The sequence below is a fragment of the Lagopus leucura genome, unplaced genomic scaffold, assembly GCF_019238085.1.
Source record: "Lagopus leucura isolate 7727_CA_CO unplaced genomic scaffold, USGS_WTPT01 Super-Scaffold_100014, whole genome shotgun sequence".
NCBI lineage: Eukaryota > Metazoa > Chordata > Aves > Galliformes > Phasianidae > Lagopus > Lagopus leucura.
In genome coordinates this window covers 14,732,636-14,750,637 of record NW_024962268.1, presented here as the reverse complement: position 1 = coordinate 14,750,637, position 18,002 = coordinate 14,732,636, and the positions used below count along the sequence as shown (strand labels likewise).

The window sequence follows — 18,002 nt, the reverse complement described above, 5'->3', positions numbered from 1 at the left end:
TGTTTTGCAATTCTATTTTTTTAACAGAAAGTTAAAAAAAAAATGTAGCTCATACCCATATCAGGGAAAAAAAAAAAAAAAAAAAAAAGAAGAGAGGTAGTAAGGCTTATCATTTGAGAACAATGACAGTGATAAAAAGTCCTCCAACATAGTGACTGCTTCTGGAGTCTTTCATTCTTACATGTTAGAAAAGGTAGTATATGACTTCAGGAAACAGAGCAAGGAATGAGAAGAAGGGGAGAAAATAGCAAATCCTGCAGGTTTTATGTTTTGTTTCTTTCGAGTTGTGATGGTACACTATGGACAGCAAGGATTACTCCTGAGGATGAGTGCTTATAGATAGTGAACCACTGAGTCCATTCTTATTCTTTTGACTACTAAATGAATAGTTTGGTCACATGTTTTTGATATAAATAATTGTTTTTTTTTCATGAAAACAGTCTACTTGGTAGTAGTAAAACTTCTCCTGTTTAGTCTGGCTGAGATGATTCCTTTTAATGTGTTCCTTATACATACCTGCTAATACTGTCCTGCTCTCCAACATCATCATATACTTCTTGGTCAATCTCTGGTTGTTTCACAACAGCTTGTTGCTTTGTTTTTAAAGAATCATAATCAATTTCCACTACAGTTGTTTTAATGTATCCATCTAAATAAATGAAACCATGTTAATTACAGAGTTTTAAAGCCTGCAGTAAAAAGAGCATTTTAACAGAAGATACAGAATCACTGATTATGTTATATTGGATCACCTTTGAAAACATTCAGAGAAATGTGTCATTCTATCTGCCTACATATGTACAAATCTCTTCAGCTTGTGTCAAGTTAACTTCATCTTTGCCTCTTGGCTACAGCCTAAGAATTTCTTTAGCAGGCTCCAAAAAGAGAGCTGGTACATCCTCCCTATCAGTTGACCCTGGGTCCACTGCAATCTTTTAGCATGTTTAAGGACAGTCCATGACAAAGGTTCCAACATGATATAAGGAAGGAGAGACACTTTGTCCAGTTGTACATACTCAAACTCATAATGAAATTGTCATTTCAGTCTCCTCAAAATTTAAAGCAGTGCTTTTAATAACTTTCACTGATTTTAATGACTTCCACTTGTGGATCATCTTTTAATATCTTTGCTACACCTCAGGAGCCAGACAATCAGTCCTTCATCATAGTCATGGGTCCACTGAATTTATTAATACAAGCAGAAAAATGTTTTATATTTCAGACAAAAAAAAAAAAAAAGAGAAATCAGTGGAAAAAAAACCACTTAAAATAAGATCTTCTATTCTCTGCTTCTCATTTAGGTACATCCATTTTATTTCTCTTTGAACAATTTGAAAAAGCCAACATCATTACTTGCATGGAGCCAAATTCTGATGTTATTTTGAAAGATGATATTGAATTACCTCTCAACAGGTCCTTGAAGATCCAAGTGTATGCCTAGAATAGTTCCTAACTTCTTGTAGTGCCTGCTGATGCTACATTATGTTGTACAGTAACTTGCTGCTATGTACTGAGACCTGCATGCCAGGTAAGGGCAGCAGGGCTCATGGTAGTAATTACTGCTTTGATGATCAGTGGCTCAGTCTTGTTAAGGTGACTCTTTTGGTGAAATGCTGCATGCACACACATGTTCCCTGTCCTGTTCAGGAGCACAGTGAAGAAGCAGAACTTACAACATCCTTTTATCCTGCCCAGCCACTTTCCTTCTGGGTTGTCTGTTAGACGAATGATTTCAATTTGATCCCCCTGCTTGACAGTCAGTTCATTCTTTCCTCCCTTGCTGTCAACACAAGCCCGTGCCTGATGAAGGACTTGGATGGGTCCTGTTAACTGCAGAGAAAGAAAGCAACAAAAGAAGTCACAGATGTAGAAAAATGCAGTTCTTTCCCGAACATTCACACAAAAGATAAAATAACTATCATGATGATTATTTGTTTCACTGGCATTTAAAATACTGTAGGCAAATACAAAGACATCACCCCTACTTCCAACTTATGAACTACAGTTAAAACTGGGTGTTAAAAGAGAAGGCAACCAGATAGTAAAAAACAGCTGAGTGAGTGGCAGAAGCACAGTAACAGAGGACTAAAATCAACCTGTGGAACTGTTTCTCACAGAACAGATTTGTATTTGATTCTACTGGGCAGCTCCATGTAGTTACAGCAGAATTAATGATACGAAGAAACCTCCAGTAAGATTAAGAAAGTCTTCCACATAAGTTATGTGCAGAAAATTATGCTTTATAAGTGATCCTACAAGCACCTTAAAGTGTTGATCACTCAGTTTGGTAGAATTCAGGAGTCTCTTTATGTATGCTGAGAGGAAACTTGTTTGGATTTTAACTTCTGTGGCTTTACCGTGTCAGTAGTGTTGCAGTAGGCTGGTAACAACTGTAGGCTATCTTAGGAAAATCTATTCCTATATGAAGTAGATATGTGGCTAACCCCTGACAAACATCAGCTAAACCACTATTAACTATTAATATTTTCCTTTAATATTTTCCTTTAATATTTGCTCTTTGACTCATATCAGTCTTTTGTCACCAGTACAAGGCCATGATGAGGGAGAATCACTATGGCTTCACTGTGTACAGTGCATAATAGAAAGGGAGAAAAATAAATCCACCTACTATGTACAATGAAACCAAAAGCAACAGAGTAGGAACATCACAAATAAACATCAATTAAAAGAAAATGATTGGCAATTTTGTAAACTGTGGGAGCGTGCTGACCACCGGCTCCATAAAAGTGACAGAAGGCAGAAAGAACTACCTCATAACTCAGATCCTAGGCTCTGACAGTAACCATAGCTCCCATACAAATGTACCATACTCCCTTTCTGAGGCTGGAAGTCCCTTTGAGATGGGGACCAAGACAAGGGCAATGTGATGCTATTTAGTGCTGAAATCTCTTAGAGGCTCAATATGGTTGTGTCTAGCTTGAGTTAAGCAAACAGTATGAAGTATATGGTCCCCAGTTTCACTTTTATAAAGGACTTTTGGTGCTATTCAGTGAAGGAAAATTATTTTAAACTAAGAAGTAAAGAGAGATGCTTTTAAGGCTTTTTTTCTTTTCATAAGTAGAACATAAGGGAATTTAATGAAAACAGCATAAACACTGAAAAAACATCTTTGCCTTCAGTACAGAGTCTGAAATCAGGCGTATGCCAAACATGAAAGGGTAGATGAAAACTGTACTCAGGATTTATCCAGGTGCTTGACCTACCTAGCACAACTAATACACATCTCAGCTGTCTGCAAACTATTTTGAACTCAGCAATGCTAATTAATGAATCTTAGATGTCTTTGCCCAGTTTACAAAACAAAGTGCTTACTTTGAACTTCTTCCTTATTTCCTGCTCTTTCTTTTCTTTTTCCTTTTGTTCTTTCTTTTCTTGATCCAGTCTTTTCTTTTCTTCCTTTTCCGACTTCTTCTCTTTTTCCTTTGATGTTCTAGAATTAAGAGCAATGCAAATCTCAATAGAGGTTTCTTACCCAATGTCAAAAAACAGCTACATGTGACAGAAGACGACTACTCCCAGTGAAACCAAAGATGCAAATTCTAAACCCAAATGCGGTTGCAAAAAATTGAAGAAGCAGCCCTCTCTCTTATACCACATACATAATTTAAAGTAGCTGTTTTTCAAGAGGACAGTGTAGCAGAAACGAAGGCCAGCTCTGCAGGTGCATGTCCAAACATCTCTGAACTGATTTTGGTAAGGAGGCTTGGAAACTGGCAGCAACATAGATGCCAAATACATATCCAGGCTATCAGTGGTTCACAAAACCCAAACTGAAGCCTGAACTAAAATGCAGTGCACTGTAAGTGTGCCTAATACACCAGGGTTCATTGCCTGTGATGCCTTGCATGCTGGATGGTACTAAGAGGTGGGGATGTAAGAAGGACTATAGTTAAAGCTTTGCAGGTTGCTGCCAGAAGATTGGCTGGAAGAGCTATGCTCTGCAGACCCTACGGAACCAATTGAGTGAGGCTCCCTCTTGCTTTATCAATACTTTTGCTGAATTGATGTGTTCAAATTAAAAAATAAAATTAAAAAAAAAAAAAGAAGATCTATAAATAAAAATACTAAGTGAATGAGGAGTACTTCTTTTGGTTATATTGCTTCAAAACTAACTATCTTCAAAGGGAACCCAACAAGAAATTACTGCTGAAAGTCATTATACTTCTGAAACGATATTTTGGTGTAGGAACTTTAGAATCTTGTTTATTCTGAAGGAATTAGAATGTTTCTTTACATTCTGGCATATAATGAATCCCATATATTTAGCCATTAGTGCAATGAGACACTCCTCAGAATGAAGGGCTAAAGGGTGAGCAGAGCTCTGATTTCAGCTCTACAGAAATGCCAGGAGTCTTGGGCCATGAGAGTTGTAAATCCAGCCAAATGAAAGAAATTCATTTATGTACATTTATATACAAAGCAAGAGCAGCTAAAACAAAAGGATCTCCCTGGTACAATAATATTGAGGGGCCTGACCTTACTTTTGCTCCTAAGCTGTAATTTGAAATAGTGATTCGTACACGTTCATTAGATCAGAAATCAGACTTTCCTGTTACCTAGCTCACAGTAATCACATTTTTTTATTACAGAATTTTTTTTCACCCCAGGGCATATAAGATATAAGTTGGAAAAAAACTGTGAACAATCTGACTTTCTCTAAGTGAAATGAATGAATCCAATAATGCTTGGCAGCTATTGCACTGGAATCACACTATTGTGCCAGATGAAGCACCCTTTGTAGGAAGCTTTTGCTAATAAAGATACAATAGGCTACAGGGTTTTAAATTAATACCTGATGTCATTTATGTCCTCGTACATCTCACCATCACTTCCTTGGTCCTGTAAGACAAAAATCATTTTCAGTGGCTTAGATACATCTGGAAAGAAGAAAATGCACCTGTTATATGAACTTCATATGGACTATATAAAAACATTTACAGCAAGATGTAAATTCAGATGTTCTCAAGTCTAGTTACTACATTTTCAGACTCATTCTTTTTTCTTTTTTTTTTTTTCTCCTGACTTTATATTTGTGATATCCCAGTTATAAAGCCCTGAATTTTTACTATTACAGTAACAGTAGCACAATGCTTCATCAAAAGTGGCTGTTTTAATTGCAATGCTAGTCCTGGAAAGCCTTTATCTGCAGTGATTACTGCACTGCCATGATGAAAGTGCCACGGTTAATAGCAGCAACTAATACCCCAGTCTGGAATGCTTGGGATCAAAATGGAAGACAGATTAGGTACTTGAATACATCCAGACAAACCTGTGCTTAACTGATGCAAGTCATTCACTACCAAAATAGAACAGGGCCCTTGTTTCTGGGAAAGCTCAGTAAGATTAAATGTCAGAAGAAATAAAAGGTTTTTTTTACACTCTTTTTTTGTTAAACACTCTTTTGTTAAAAAATAAAAACCAAGTACTGGTGTCAAGCCAGCTTTGATAATTAGCTCTGCTTACACAGTTTTATTTATGCCCTTCATAATAAGTACTTCTACAATTTATTGTCAATATGGCTGGATTAGCTCCACAACTAATTTTCTAATTAATTGGAAGTAACTTGCAGTAAAATGAATAAATTTATCAGGAAGGATAATGCTTACCCCATCTTTATTTCCAGGACCTGTTTAACAACAACAACAAAAAAAACAAAACCAACATAGGATATTATTTTTTTGTTGTACGAAAGCAATCCACTCTAGAGTTAACTCTTTACAGACTGCTGAAACATAAGTGGCATTAACTGGAAATAAATGTAGACTCTTGCTTTCAATTAGGATCTGAGAGTGAAAAAAACAGAGGTTTTCAAGGTATTTTTTCTTGTACTTTGTAAAGTAGACATACCTGCCATAAACATTTTATTTCACCTGCTGTTTTCTAAAAAATAGCATATTTCATTACATTTTTAGAGGTGAAAAATTTGTTTTCAAGATTCTTCAGTGACACTAATATACCTATGCAATTTTTATGCAAAAATGTCTACTTACATGAGAGAATCAACGTTAAAAAAAGACAAATCAGTGTGAGCAGACCACATAAAATTTTCTTGCACCAGCCCTGCAGCTGAATAGGGGGTGCAAAGGTTTTCCTGTTAAGCCAGTGTCTGCCCTGGGCTGCAGGAGAAGGAAATTTGAATCCACCGTTTCCTCCTCCCTGCACAGGTAAGCTAGGTAAGCAAAGAGCTTGGGCTCAGATGCTGCTCCAGCACCCACACTGCTGTACAGCACAGATGGCCATCACGCTAAAGGACACATATTGTGCCTGGCACAGACTGATGCCTCCAGAGCAGAGATCAGAAGGCAGTCTGAAATTCTTAGTGTTGCAATCTGCTTGCTTCTCTGGCTGCTCCTGGTACAACGCAGCCACTCACTGCCTCTTACAGAAGGCAGATCAGAAAGAAAAAAACACTAAAAGCACAATGAATATATTATTATTTTCTTAATCAAGTATAAAACAATGCCTGTTTCACCAGGGCACACAGCTTCGGCTCTGAACGAACAGCATTCATTTGGGTTCCGATTTTCAAATCTGGTAATTTGCTGTCCCAGTACATTTAACAGAACAACAAAATAAAAACGGAGTAGGGGAAGAGGGTGGAATAGAGATATTTAAAGCAGTTCTTGTGAGTATGTCATATTAATTGTAAAACAGCTATATGAGAAAAACTTCTTCACTCATAAAACTGCAGTACCAGCATAATCACTTACACGAATCATTCACAAACACATTAAGATAAATATGCCTTTGCTTCTCTTATAAATGCAATTTACTTACAGCTTCATATAGCTGTTATTAATTAGAACTTACCCATCCTACCCTGTAAAAGAAATTCAACGTCATCATAATTTTCTTCAGTGTCTGGATTTCTGTAAATAAGAAAAAGGGAACATGTGAAAGCTATAAAGATGATTTTATGATTGTATTTTCATATAACTATTTTTTTCTGGTGCTTTCTTCAATTATTTTACAGAAAGGCAGGGCACTCTGTTAAGCCTCATACGTTCCTTAAGTAGTCGTGCAATTCCCTAAGCTGCTCTTCCTGCGATTCCGTTTCTCACACAAGGGACACCTGTGTGAATGGAGAAAATGAGCTGAAGGCACTCAGATACCATGGAGATGGGTGTGGTATGAGAAATCAGTAGGCAGATGGGCTGACCCAACCGAGTGTGTTGGTCATCTTAATCACGCTCACAGGTGAGGGCTTCTCACACAGCGTACAAGCAGAATGCCAGATGTTTTGCACAACGTTAAATATAGCTCCACAAATTGCTCCCTGACTTGTATGGCAAGTGCAAACAAGGGACGGGAGAAACCACATTGTAAGGGTGGGCCGGGTACAAGGGCTCTGGTGTTGGATCTAAAAGTGCTGTCAAACCGAGAGAAGTAAGAAACTGAAAATTTAGCCGGCAATTACATTGGAGATCTCTAACTTTTGAACACTTTATAATAGTCGAATGAGGACTATCGACCCGAGCATTCATTCATCAGAGAGGCGTCACGGGAGCGAGGCGGGGAGAACGAGAACCCCCTAACAAACACCGAGCGGGGCCGCCGCCGCCAGGGGGGGACGCAGTGCGGCTCCCGGGTGCAGCAGAGCCCAGGGCGCTGCCGGGCGCTCCCGGCTCCTCATCTAGCTCCCCGTCTGCTCCTTGAAGCCAGCTGCTGGCAGGAGGAGAGCTCGATATTATCCTCGGCTTGTTTCCGGTCACTTTGCACGCCGTAAAGAAGTGCTCTCTCCTCTTCGCTGCTGTAGGTTTCCCGATTAGCTGGCGGCTTTTCGAAGAAGGGCGAAGTAAGACCGAGGCGTAACAGAGGCTTCTAATATTATCGCGGGCGGCCAGGCTGCGTTCCGTCGTGCGGTTTCACACCCACCGCTGAGCTCGGTTCCTCGCGCTCGCACGGGGGGGTGTCAGCTAAGACAGACTGACCCTCCTGACTCTTTTCCTCCGGAAAGATGCGCTTGCGTCGGCTTGCGTTATTGACTCGGCCGACTTTCTGCAAGCATACGAAATGTACCCCTCTTTGGAGTACAAAAGCCAGCAGGGTGTCTGTCTGCTCCCTCCCCTACCGCCTTAGCAAGGGGCAGAGAAAGCGTTCTTACAGATAACGCTATATGGGGAAACAACTAAATGCACAGAGAATAGAAACTTTTCCGTACAGGGAGGGAAAGGGTAACATGAGCAAAATGCCCAGAAAACTGGAAAACTATCTTCAGCTGCTACTACATGAACCAATAGGCAGAAATAGGAGAGAAGACAAAGGACCTCGGATGTTAAGCTCACTTACATTGTTTCAGAGCTGGGCTTGACATTTCTGGGCGGCAGGCTGGGAGCTGCAGGGGTGTGCAGGGATGGGTGAGAGGCTGGTGGAGGAGGTGGTGCAGGTGGGGAGGCTGCTGCTGGGGAAGGGGCCATTTGTTTAAACCCTTCATTCTTAGGTCCTGAAAAGCAAACAAACAAAATAATAATAATAATAATAATAATAATAATAGTAAACAAAACAGAACAGACTAAATTAACCAAGCAAACAGCTCAAGAAGCATAGAAAATGGAAACCTTCTGCCTAGAAGAATTTAATGCCTACAACAGTCCTTGAAAATGTTTTTGCAAATGTATGAATAAGATACTAAAACATAAGTTTGTCCAATGTATAAGCTGTTGTGCTCTTGAATTATCATTTATTCTACAGTGCGCCTGCAATGATCAGTGCCACGGAAGCAGTGATGCAGTCTTGCTAGAGTTTTCCTTGCTCAGAAACAAAGTTTAAAGGGAAAGGATGAGAAATGAAAAGACTTTTTGATATCAATTAAAAGCTGTACAGATCTCTGTACAGCTTGAAGTAGATTTGTAATGTCAGCTATAGAAGATAGGATCTAGTTTTTTAACTGGCAAGCCTATACTAGAAAAGATGCAGTGTGGGAAGTTACACCCTCAACAAACAGGTGTAGTCTTAAAAACAAGATGATGCAGTGCAGGAGAAACACAGAAGCCATAATTATGTGAGTAGACTGCACTGTGTACTGCACTGAATGTGTGCTCCACACAGAGGCTGCAACCAAAACTGTTCTAACTATTGCTTTGAGAGTTCACATTCAGAGAAGTTACTGACACATATTCAAATAAAATCACTGCCTGGATGCCATGATGTTAAGCACAGGATTATATTTTAACTAGCATTAGTGGATTAAAAGCTACCCAGAAGGAATTCTTCCCAGCTGTATGGAGCAAAGTCCAGCAAAATCTGAGAAAGAGAGGAGCAGGAGGAGAAAGGGTATTCACATGTCAGTTAAACCAACAACAATCAAAAAGAACCCTTTTGTCTTCTGGAGGTCCTCTTCAAGTTTACACCTGTGTAGTGAGATGAATATCTTGTCGTGAACAGAGTAATCTTCCAAATTGTTGGGAAAAAGAAGTGGCTTAAACACAAAGCAAGAAGTATTTAGTAGTGGTTAAAATCCAGACTGAAACTGTGTAAGACTACTGAAAGAGCTTTCCTTAGCTGTTTGGGAATTTGGGAATTTGAAATTCAATGGAAAAAGCTCTTGTACAGATTCTCTTTTTGTAAATTTATAAAACAGAATGTTTAATTTATCCATAACGCATGCACAAAAAAAAATGTTAAGAATCCCATTACCTGTCTCTTTTGGGATGATGTCATTTTAACAATATCGTGAGACAGAATGAGGAGCCTGAAGCCTATTGTGTTACAGAATAAGACGGTGGGCAATATAAATGTTCTGTGCTTCATTTCTCCACTTCAGATCATTGCTGGCGGCAGAAAACAGGAGTTATTCTTATCTCCTTGCATTAGTAGACATGAATGTGACAGGGTAGTTGCTATACTATGTTTATTTTACCTATTCTTGGTAACAAATACCAGAACAAACTGAATTTGTCATGTACCCATCTACAGTGCTGGCCAGCCATTTGCTGCTCATGTGTGCATGAACAGTACTTCTTCCTGATAACCTCCTAGGCTGTAACTGCTGTAAGTTTAGATAAGCTAAACGCGGCTTCTGCATGTTAACAGTTCTCAAAAAAATTATCTTCCATGGACTTGTGCAGTCTCTCCTTCTCCCCATGCAAGTGCACTGTAATGACAAGATGCTGGCAAGAATCACAAAGTCTACATCAACCCATGTTGGAAAGGGGCTGTTAGGACCACCTGACCCAGGCTCCCCTCCAAGCAGTCAGTAAGTAGCTCATGGCTTCTTGAAGCAATACCTGAACATACATATCAACAAAAGTAAATTTGATGAGATTAAAATGTGTGAGATCATAAACTTTTAATGCCGAAAGTGCAGTTTTCTTCAAAAGCCTAGCCCCAAAACAATGTGAAATAATACCGAGTACTGAAGAGACTGCAGCAGTGATAACGTGCACCAGCTGGAAAGAGCCAAAGTGGGAATGATTAGAGATCTTGAAAAAGTGAATTCCTGAGACCTGAATGAATTATGCTTATTTTGGTGAAGATGACAAGACTGAAGGAAAGCAAAAAAGCAAAAAAGAATACATTAAAGTCTCTGGCAAAGTAAAACAGTTCTTTTTTAAAAAATAAAAGATAAAAACAAATCACCCCCTGCTTCTCCATTTATATGGCAGAGAAGACAAGAAGTAATGAGCTTAAAGACCAGCACTAGCTATTAGGAAGCATTTTCTAGTTTTCCTGTTTTGGAACTGCAGGCAACCAAATACCAATCTAAGGAGCATTAGCAAAAAGCTTTTTTTCTCAAAACTTTCTAATTGTACAAAGATTTCTTAAGGGTAGAACTCAAAAAAATTAGTGTTTTTGTCTCAAAATTGTTATGTATTAGACCTTCTTGTCACATCACTGTCCTTTTTCAGCTGTCAAGTTGTTTATCCTCTGTCTTATCTGGATCTTTTTTTTTACAAGGCACTGAACTACTTAATTTTCACTTCACTTTTATTTAATTGTCATTTATCTGTTCGGAGTCTCTATTCATTGAGACTACCAGCAATAATCCCTTATTTCTCCAAAGTCCCTGATGAAGATTAATACAACTGACTGTTTAAGCATTTCTCTGCAGCTGGATCCTTTCAAGTGGATTCTAATCAAAGAATGAAGGCAGAAAGACTGTTTTCATAAAAGTGATGTTATTTGGTATTGATTATACTCTGAAATTTTTGTGTTTTAACTGTCAATCCCATATCAACTTTTCCACGGTGATTTATCATGCTACAGTATTGCTTCACTGTGATTAGTTTGTAAGACTAAGTAATGATTCTGCTCAAGTTCCTGTGCATAGTACTCCTTCCACCCTCTCAAGAGCCAAATCAAAGCAAAAAGAAAAAACGTCAGGAAAGAACTCCATATGCATTTTAGATTAAATACCTTTTAATTCTTTTTAAGTATGAGGATTGAACAACCTATCTGTTTTTATCTATTTTCATTGCTTGAAGCTTAGATAAACTGAATGGTTATCATGGTAATGGAAACATAGCTTTTTCTGTTCTCTAACTGTTGAAGTGATTTAGAAGTGCAATTACCTACACCTACACAAACTGAGACTGCTCTGAGTATAAAATGCTTCAATTCTAATACTGAAAATAATGGGATGAGTGAAATAGGAAGGCAACACTCAGTATGAAAAGGCTGTTAGGAGGCTTACAGAGACAAAGCTATATGATGTTTCAGTAGAAATTTATCTATCTATCTATCTATCTATTTGTATTGGAGCAACTTAATTTTATCCCCTATTCTCCCTAGTACTCCGAGGATTCAGAAAGGTTCTGTGCTGGTACAGGAACTGAAATCAGCTCTGGACAGTCAGTATGAGAGATTAAATCAAAACTGTCTCCTGGTTAAGGAGGCGCCTAAGGGAAGCCACAGAAAACAATGTGATGGACCATCACTGCATGACAGCTTTGATTACTAACACTACTTCCAAATGGCCTCTTCTCTGTTCTTTGCTTTTTCACATACCAGGAGGTGCTGAGAAAGCAGATAAAGAAACTGAAATTCTTGACAAAGAAATGAAAGACTGGATGAAATGGAATTAGTTCCTCAAGTCATGTGCAGCTGTAGAGAAGCTAAGAGAAGTTTGCCATAGAAACTTTCCATAAAAATAATTAAAAATTGCTGCTAATTGTGATTGATACTAAACTTTTAAAATCATCATTAGAGCTGTAGCACTCACAGCAGAACTGAGCACAGAACACTGTAAACTGTTCTCCTATGGGCTTGGGGAGCCTTTTCTAACCATTTCTGTATGTGCAGTTAGCAGAGGTCGCCTGCATTCCTGCAAAACATTTGTATATCAGGAAATTCAGGACACTGAAATTGTCTTGATGTAATGTATATACCTTGACCCTTGCCATTGCTGACTTGTGAAGGAGATAATGAAATATCTTCAGTAGCTAATACAACATCTAGAGACAGAACTCATCTTCACTTTTCATCCAGGTATTCTGCATTATAATTTTAGTAAAAATCAGCCTGAGTATAATAGTTCTCAGTAACACCCATGCTTTACTGTGTGAATTCAAAGAGAAACTATAGAAAACAAACAAACAACAGCAACAACAAAAGCATGGAAACAAAATATAAACAGATAAACCCAATTCCTTGGCACCTCTGTACTCTGTGCAGTCACACAGAAGTTTAAGATTAGTAAAAAGGGATGATACCCTTTCTCTCCTTACTAAAAGTCATCCATGACTGCCTCAAAATGCTGCATTTCTCAGCCCTGAGATACTGACACCAGAAACACCTAGCAGACCTGGAGGAAAACCCCAGCAGCACCTGTATTCCTTACTGAAGGAACACACACAATCACAACGAGCAGTGCTGAGATGAAACAGGAATCTGATGAAAGCCAGTGCTTCAGCAAGGACGTACTCTCCCCAGTCTTTTTCAGACTCGCAAGTTTTATGATATGGGCTTCAATGCTGACAAAGCTGAACTGGCACATTTCTATATATCCTCTTCCCTAAATATCAGGGTGTTTCATTGCTTGGATGAGAGGCTAGCAAACAAATGAGGAACAGTATCAAATTCTCAGCCTGAGCAGATCAGAAGCAGTCAAAGAAAAAAGCACAGTAAAGCACTCACAGCTGCAGTTCAGTTCCCATGAGTTGAAGGTACAAACTGCTGATCAGTTCAACCTGCGATTCCTTGGCGCTAAGCTATTAAGTAGCAATGATGAAAAATAATAGTTTTGATAGTTGCCCATGAGGTAGGAAGCAATCCCATTCTGCACAGCTTCAGCTCTTCATATTTTTCTTGAACCTTGGCTGGATTGCAGCAACTATGAATGCCTGCTGAGACTGAAAAGGACCTCTGGAGGCTATTTGGTCCAACCTCTGCTCAAGCAAGAACGGTCGGAGCAGGATGCCCAGGATCATGTCCAGACTGCTTTTGTAACCTTAACTGCAAGAACTGTGAATTACATGTAAGGTATTGGGCCACAGCATCTAGGCCTCCATCCAGAAATTTCTAACTGAAGAAAAACTGAAAAATAGAAACTGGATTTACAGATCACTGTAATTTCAAGCTTACTCTCATCTCACCTACTTCACCAAAAATGTATCAATAAACACATTATAGAAAAACCTGTTCCATAAGAAATAGTTTTCTTGTGAATAGAGGAGAAAAGCTGTTTCTTCATTTCGTATCCTAAAAACCAGACCATCTCTCTTTCTTTAGTCTATGGAAAGACCTCCTTCTTTATGATTCCTGATACAGTGTGCTACCAATGAGGAGTCACCCCTTTCTGGTTTTGTTAATGTAGAGAAAAACTAACAATAATCTGCTACTGTAAGGAAGGAGGTTTACAGGGTAAATGCCTGGAATTTCATACATCTAAATGATTTCTTTTTTTTTTTTTCCCATGAAAAAAAAGGACTTCTAAGATTTTCTAGGCAGTTACACTGCTGGTCGAAAGTTTTGCATTTTGAAGTAAACATTTATTTTACAAAATAAAATTCTTTTGAGCTAATTTGCAGATGTGGTATTGTTTTTCAGTTTTACTGCAAAACGTGTCACCATTTCTACATACAAGATTGGGGAAGGCTTCTGGGTTTTACAGAGAATTTGCTGAGAACCTGCAGCAACATTTGCAGCAGCTGATCACCCACTTCCTACTTTATTCATAATTTGCAGAGAGCTGATCTCTGCTCTGCTTCCCTAACATGCATATTGATTTAGATACAAGCCATTATTTCGTGTTTCATTATTACACTCCTTTGGAGCTGCTGAAAGTAAACAGGCTATGCTTGCAAGATTTCTGAAGCTCAGTGCTTTTCATATGCTGTTATCAGACATGCTGTAACCGTACAGACATTGAGATTACAGGAGGCATTGCTCATGCCTGTAAAACAAAGACCACAAAATGGTTTTGATTTTGCCTTCCTTGAGTCCAGGTCCTACCTTAAGACATGTTTCAATACAATCTTTATTTTTTTTCTTTTCTTCTCAGCTCTCCTGACTGTTCTTTATCTAAGACGATAAAAGTGGTTTCTCAGTATTATTCAGAGGAAGTTACCTCCCACAAAAGGGAAATTTTGGAGGAGGGAAATGAGGAAAATGAAGACTTAGCTCTGCTTAGCTCCTTCCGTTTTAAGAAAACATTGCTGATGTTTGCTCATACAGCATGGAAATCAAGATCTGAGCAGATAGATAGAAAATTTGTCTCTCTTTTCCACGTAGAATATCTCATTGATCTAAACTGGGAAATATTTTCATCGGTTAAGTGGTATTTCAGTGCCTTACATTCTCAAGATGGCACAGAGACCACAGATTGCATACCTTGACGACAGCATATCCCATTCTACTCTACGACAAGCCTGTAGAAACAAACAGATGAGGGGTAAAAGAACACCAGAAAAATCTACAAATGAGGTTGCTATCTGAAAACATTAGACATACAATCAGTTTTGAGCTGTATGGTGGCTAAATATGAGATTGAATATTCAGAATACTTTGAGCAGAGCTGACTGGCAAGAGGGAAGGGATTTCAAACAACTGATGTGTAACATGCAGAAGCATATCCTTATCTAAAGGGGAACCAATATTAATTCCCCTTTGAACTGTAGGTAAAACTTTTAGTTGTTTGATGAACAAACCTTAATGATCATTATTATTACTTTTCTCAGCGAGAATTATTTATAAAACTGAGCCAATTATTTTTGTATTGTACGGGAAAAATATATGCAGGAGAAGAATAGAATAGAGATGGAGTAAATGCAAGATAGTAGTAGTTTAAAATTAATTAAACAAATGAATGAAGAGCTTGACAATTTCTTTGACTCGTTCAATGTAAAAAACAAGGACATCATGCAGAGCATACAGTTCTATTTAAAAAGTAACCTTAGAAGTGCAAACACTGATAGTCTATATGAAATGTCAGTTGCATAAAAAATTCCCATGCTACAAAATCTTGCATTCAAATCAGGGGCTTTTTGATCATTTATCTTCCAGATCTGCAAACACGGAACATCATTGTTCCAAATTTAAAATTTCAGGAAGGCTCAGTTTCAGGAGGAAACTGATAATATCAGATATGTTCATGGATAAAACAAATTCTTTAGGATAAAATTGTCAGCATACTGCTTAAAAAGCTTCCTAAGATCTTGATGTTTAAATTATATATTTCTTTCTATCAGTACTGAATAGTTACGTTAGTATTTAATAATTAATAGGAAGCATTCCATAATAACTAGCTATTTCCTATAAGAAGTATTCGGCTAACTGAAAGATCTTAATTATTTTCAGAAACTAGATATAAAGAACTTGATGAAAATGATCTTTAAAAAATGTATCAAATGATAAATGGAAGATTGAAGCATGAGAAGTTACTGTCTTTCAGAATAGAAGCTATATAAATAAAAATTTTCATGGCAATTTTAGTGGAAGTATGTATGTAATTGTGTTTAATGAAGATAGCTGTATTCTTCTAGACCTGATTCAATCCTACAAGATGTTCTCTCTGGAAGTTGAGAAAAAACTGTCTTGACTTTTCAAGTCAAAGTACATTTGCCAAAGTATACCATAAAAAACGTAAAATCTAAGCATTCAGTTTAGTCTTGATTTTTCTATGAACACTTCACAACTTGTGTGTATGTGCATGCTGTAGAGTATATTTAATAAAAAGAAAACGGTTATTGCTTTCTAGTAAAAATTGACATTCCAGGTTAAAAAGATTTGTGCATGTCTTCAGAAGGACAAATATGAAATAATATGCATAAAGCTTTGTGTTGTGTTTATGTAGCATGGTTTAGGTGGTGGTGGGTGAAGAGAGTGCAGTCGTGGCTTCTGTGAGAAGATTCCAGCCATTTCAAAAAGGGACTCACCATGGCCAAAGCTGAGCCCATCAGCAAAACCTGTGTCACTTCTGTGATAACATATTTAAGAAAAGGAAAAAAAAAAACCATCGCGTAGCAGCAGTGAAAGAGAGGACTGAGAAAAACATGAGAAGGGCCCTGCAGGCACCAAAGTTAATGCAGGAGTGCAGGAGGTGTTCCAGGCACTGAGCAGGGGTGACCATGAGGGAGTGGCAGTGACAAAGCATTGCAGACTGATCATAGCCCCCATTCCCCATCCCTACACTGCTTGGCATAGGGAAGTTATAATGAAGTCAGGAGTGAAATTGAATCTGGGAAGGCAGGGGTTGGGAAAGGTTTTTTTGTTTATTGTTTCTGTTTACTTTTTTCTCACCATCATACTCTATATTAACAATAAATTAAATCAGTCTTCCTCAAAGACTAGAATCATAGAATTCTAGAATTGTAGAGTCATAGAATCACAGAGGTTGGGAAAACCATTAAGACCATGTAGTCCAACCGTCAACCATGCCTGTGGTCGTCCTAAACTTTGTCACTGAGGGCCAGATCTACACTTTTCTTGAAAATCTCCAGGGACTCCAGTGACTCCACCATTTCCCTGGGCAGCCTGTTCCAATACTTCATCACTCTTTTAGAGAAGAAATTTTTCTTAATATTCAACCTGAACCTTTCCTAGTGCAACTTACAGCTATTACCTTTAGTCTTGATGTAAATTACATGGGAGAAGAGGCCAACCGTCACCTCACTGCAATCCTCTTTCAGGTAGTTGCAGGGTGATAAGGTTTCCTCTGAGATTTTGCTTCTCTAGAGTGAACAATGCCAGTTCAGCTGCTCCCCATAAAACTTGTGCTCCAAATCTTTCACCAGCTTTGCTACCCTTTTTTGGACACACAGCCTTTCTTGTAGTGAAGGGCTCAAAACTGAACACAGTTCCCACAGTGTGGCCTCGCTAGTGCCGAGTACAGCTGCTGCTAGTCTGACCCACTTTATGTCTGTTTCCTTTTTTAAAAATTTATTAATTTATTTATTTTCAGAAACAGGATTGTGGAAAAGCACATGAAACCTCAGCTCTCCCTCCAAGGAATCCAAAAGTAGACAAATGATGGTAATCAGACCTGCGTCATCTACAGGAGAGTATTTCACTTCTACAGTGGAACTATGAAAGCTGGGAAAGTTGTTTTGGAAAACCATTTAGAACTCAGGAGTGTTCAGCAGTGCAGAAAATTGGATTTATTTTATAATATCGTTATTAACTTGTGCACTGTGACTTGCATAATACAATCAAAGAATGAAGGTTCATCTAAAGTCCTTCTTCATGTGAACCAAAATAGATCCAGGAAATGACAAGATAGAACAGAATATACAACATTGTGCAGTTTTATTGTATGAGAACCACCAGGGATATATTACTAAAACAATTAGGAGAAATTAAAGACATCCCAGCTCAAAGAGAAACTATGTCAGACTTGAAAGGTATGAGAATTGCAGTCATTTTTGTAAGCCAAACACAGAGGACTGGCTTGGATCTAGCTAAAAGTGAGAACTTCAGGCTTCAGGATGCATCTTACGAGCAACATGTTGATCAACACTCAGCTGAACATGAGCCAGCAGTGTGCCTAAGTGCCGAGAAGACCAATGGCATCCTGGCTTGTATTAGAGATAGTGTAGCAAGCAGGA

The 18,002-nt window shown here is 38.3% G+C and overlaps 1 protein-coding gene across 4 annotated transcripts in view; it reads right to left on the bottom strand.

Annotated features, from left to right (window-relative positions):
* FYB1 (FYN binding protein 1) overlaps nt 1–18,002 on the bottom strand; it is a 49,290-nt gene that overhangs the window by 14,788 nt on the left and 16,500 nt on the right. For all 4 annotated transcript variants that reach the window (XM_042875481.1, XM_042875484.1, XM_042875482.1 and 1 more), the window contains exons 3-9: nt 8,311–8,464; nt 6,832–6,890; nt 5,628–5,647; nt 4,814–4,860; nt 3,334–3,451; nt 1,674–1,830; nt 517–649 (exon numbers count right to left, since the gene is read on the bottom strand). In XM_042875481.1, coding sequence (XP_042731415.1) covers nt 517–649; nt 1,674–1,830; nt 3,334–3,451; nt 4,814–4,860; nt 5,628–5,647; nt 6,832–6,890; nt 8,311–8,464 — 688 coding nt within the window. The remainder of the gene's footprint in view (nt 1–516; nt 650–1,673; nt 1,831–3,333; nt 3,452–4,813; nt 4,861–5,627; nt 5,648–6,831; nt 6,891–8,310; nt 8,465–18,002) is intronic.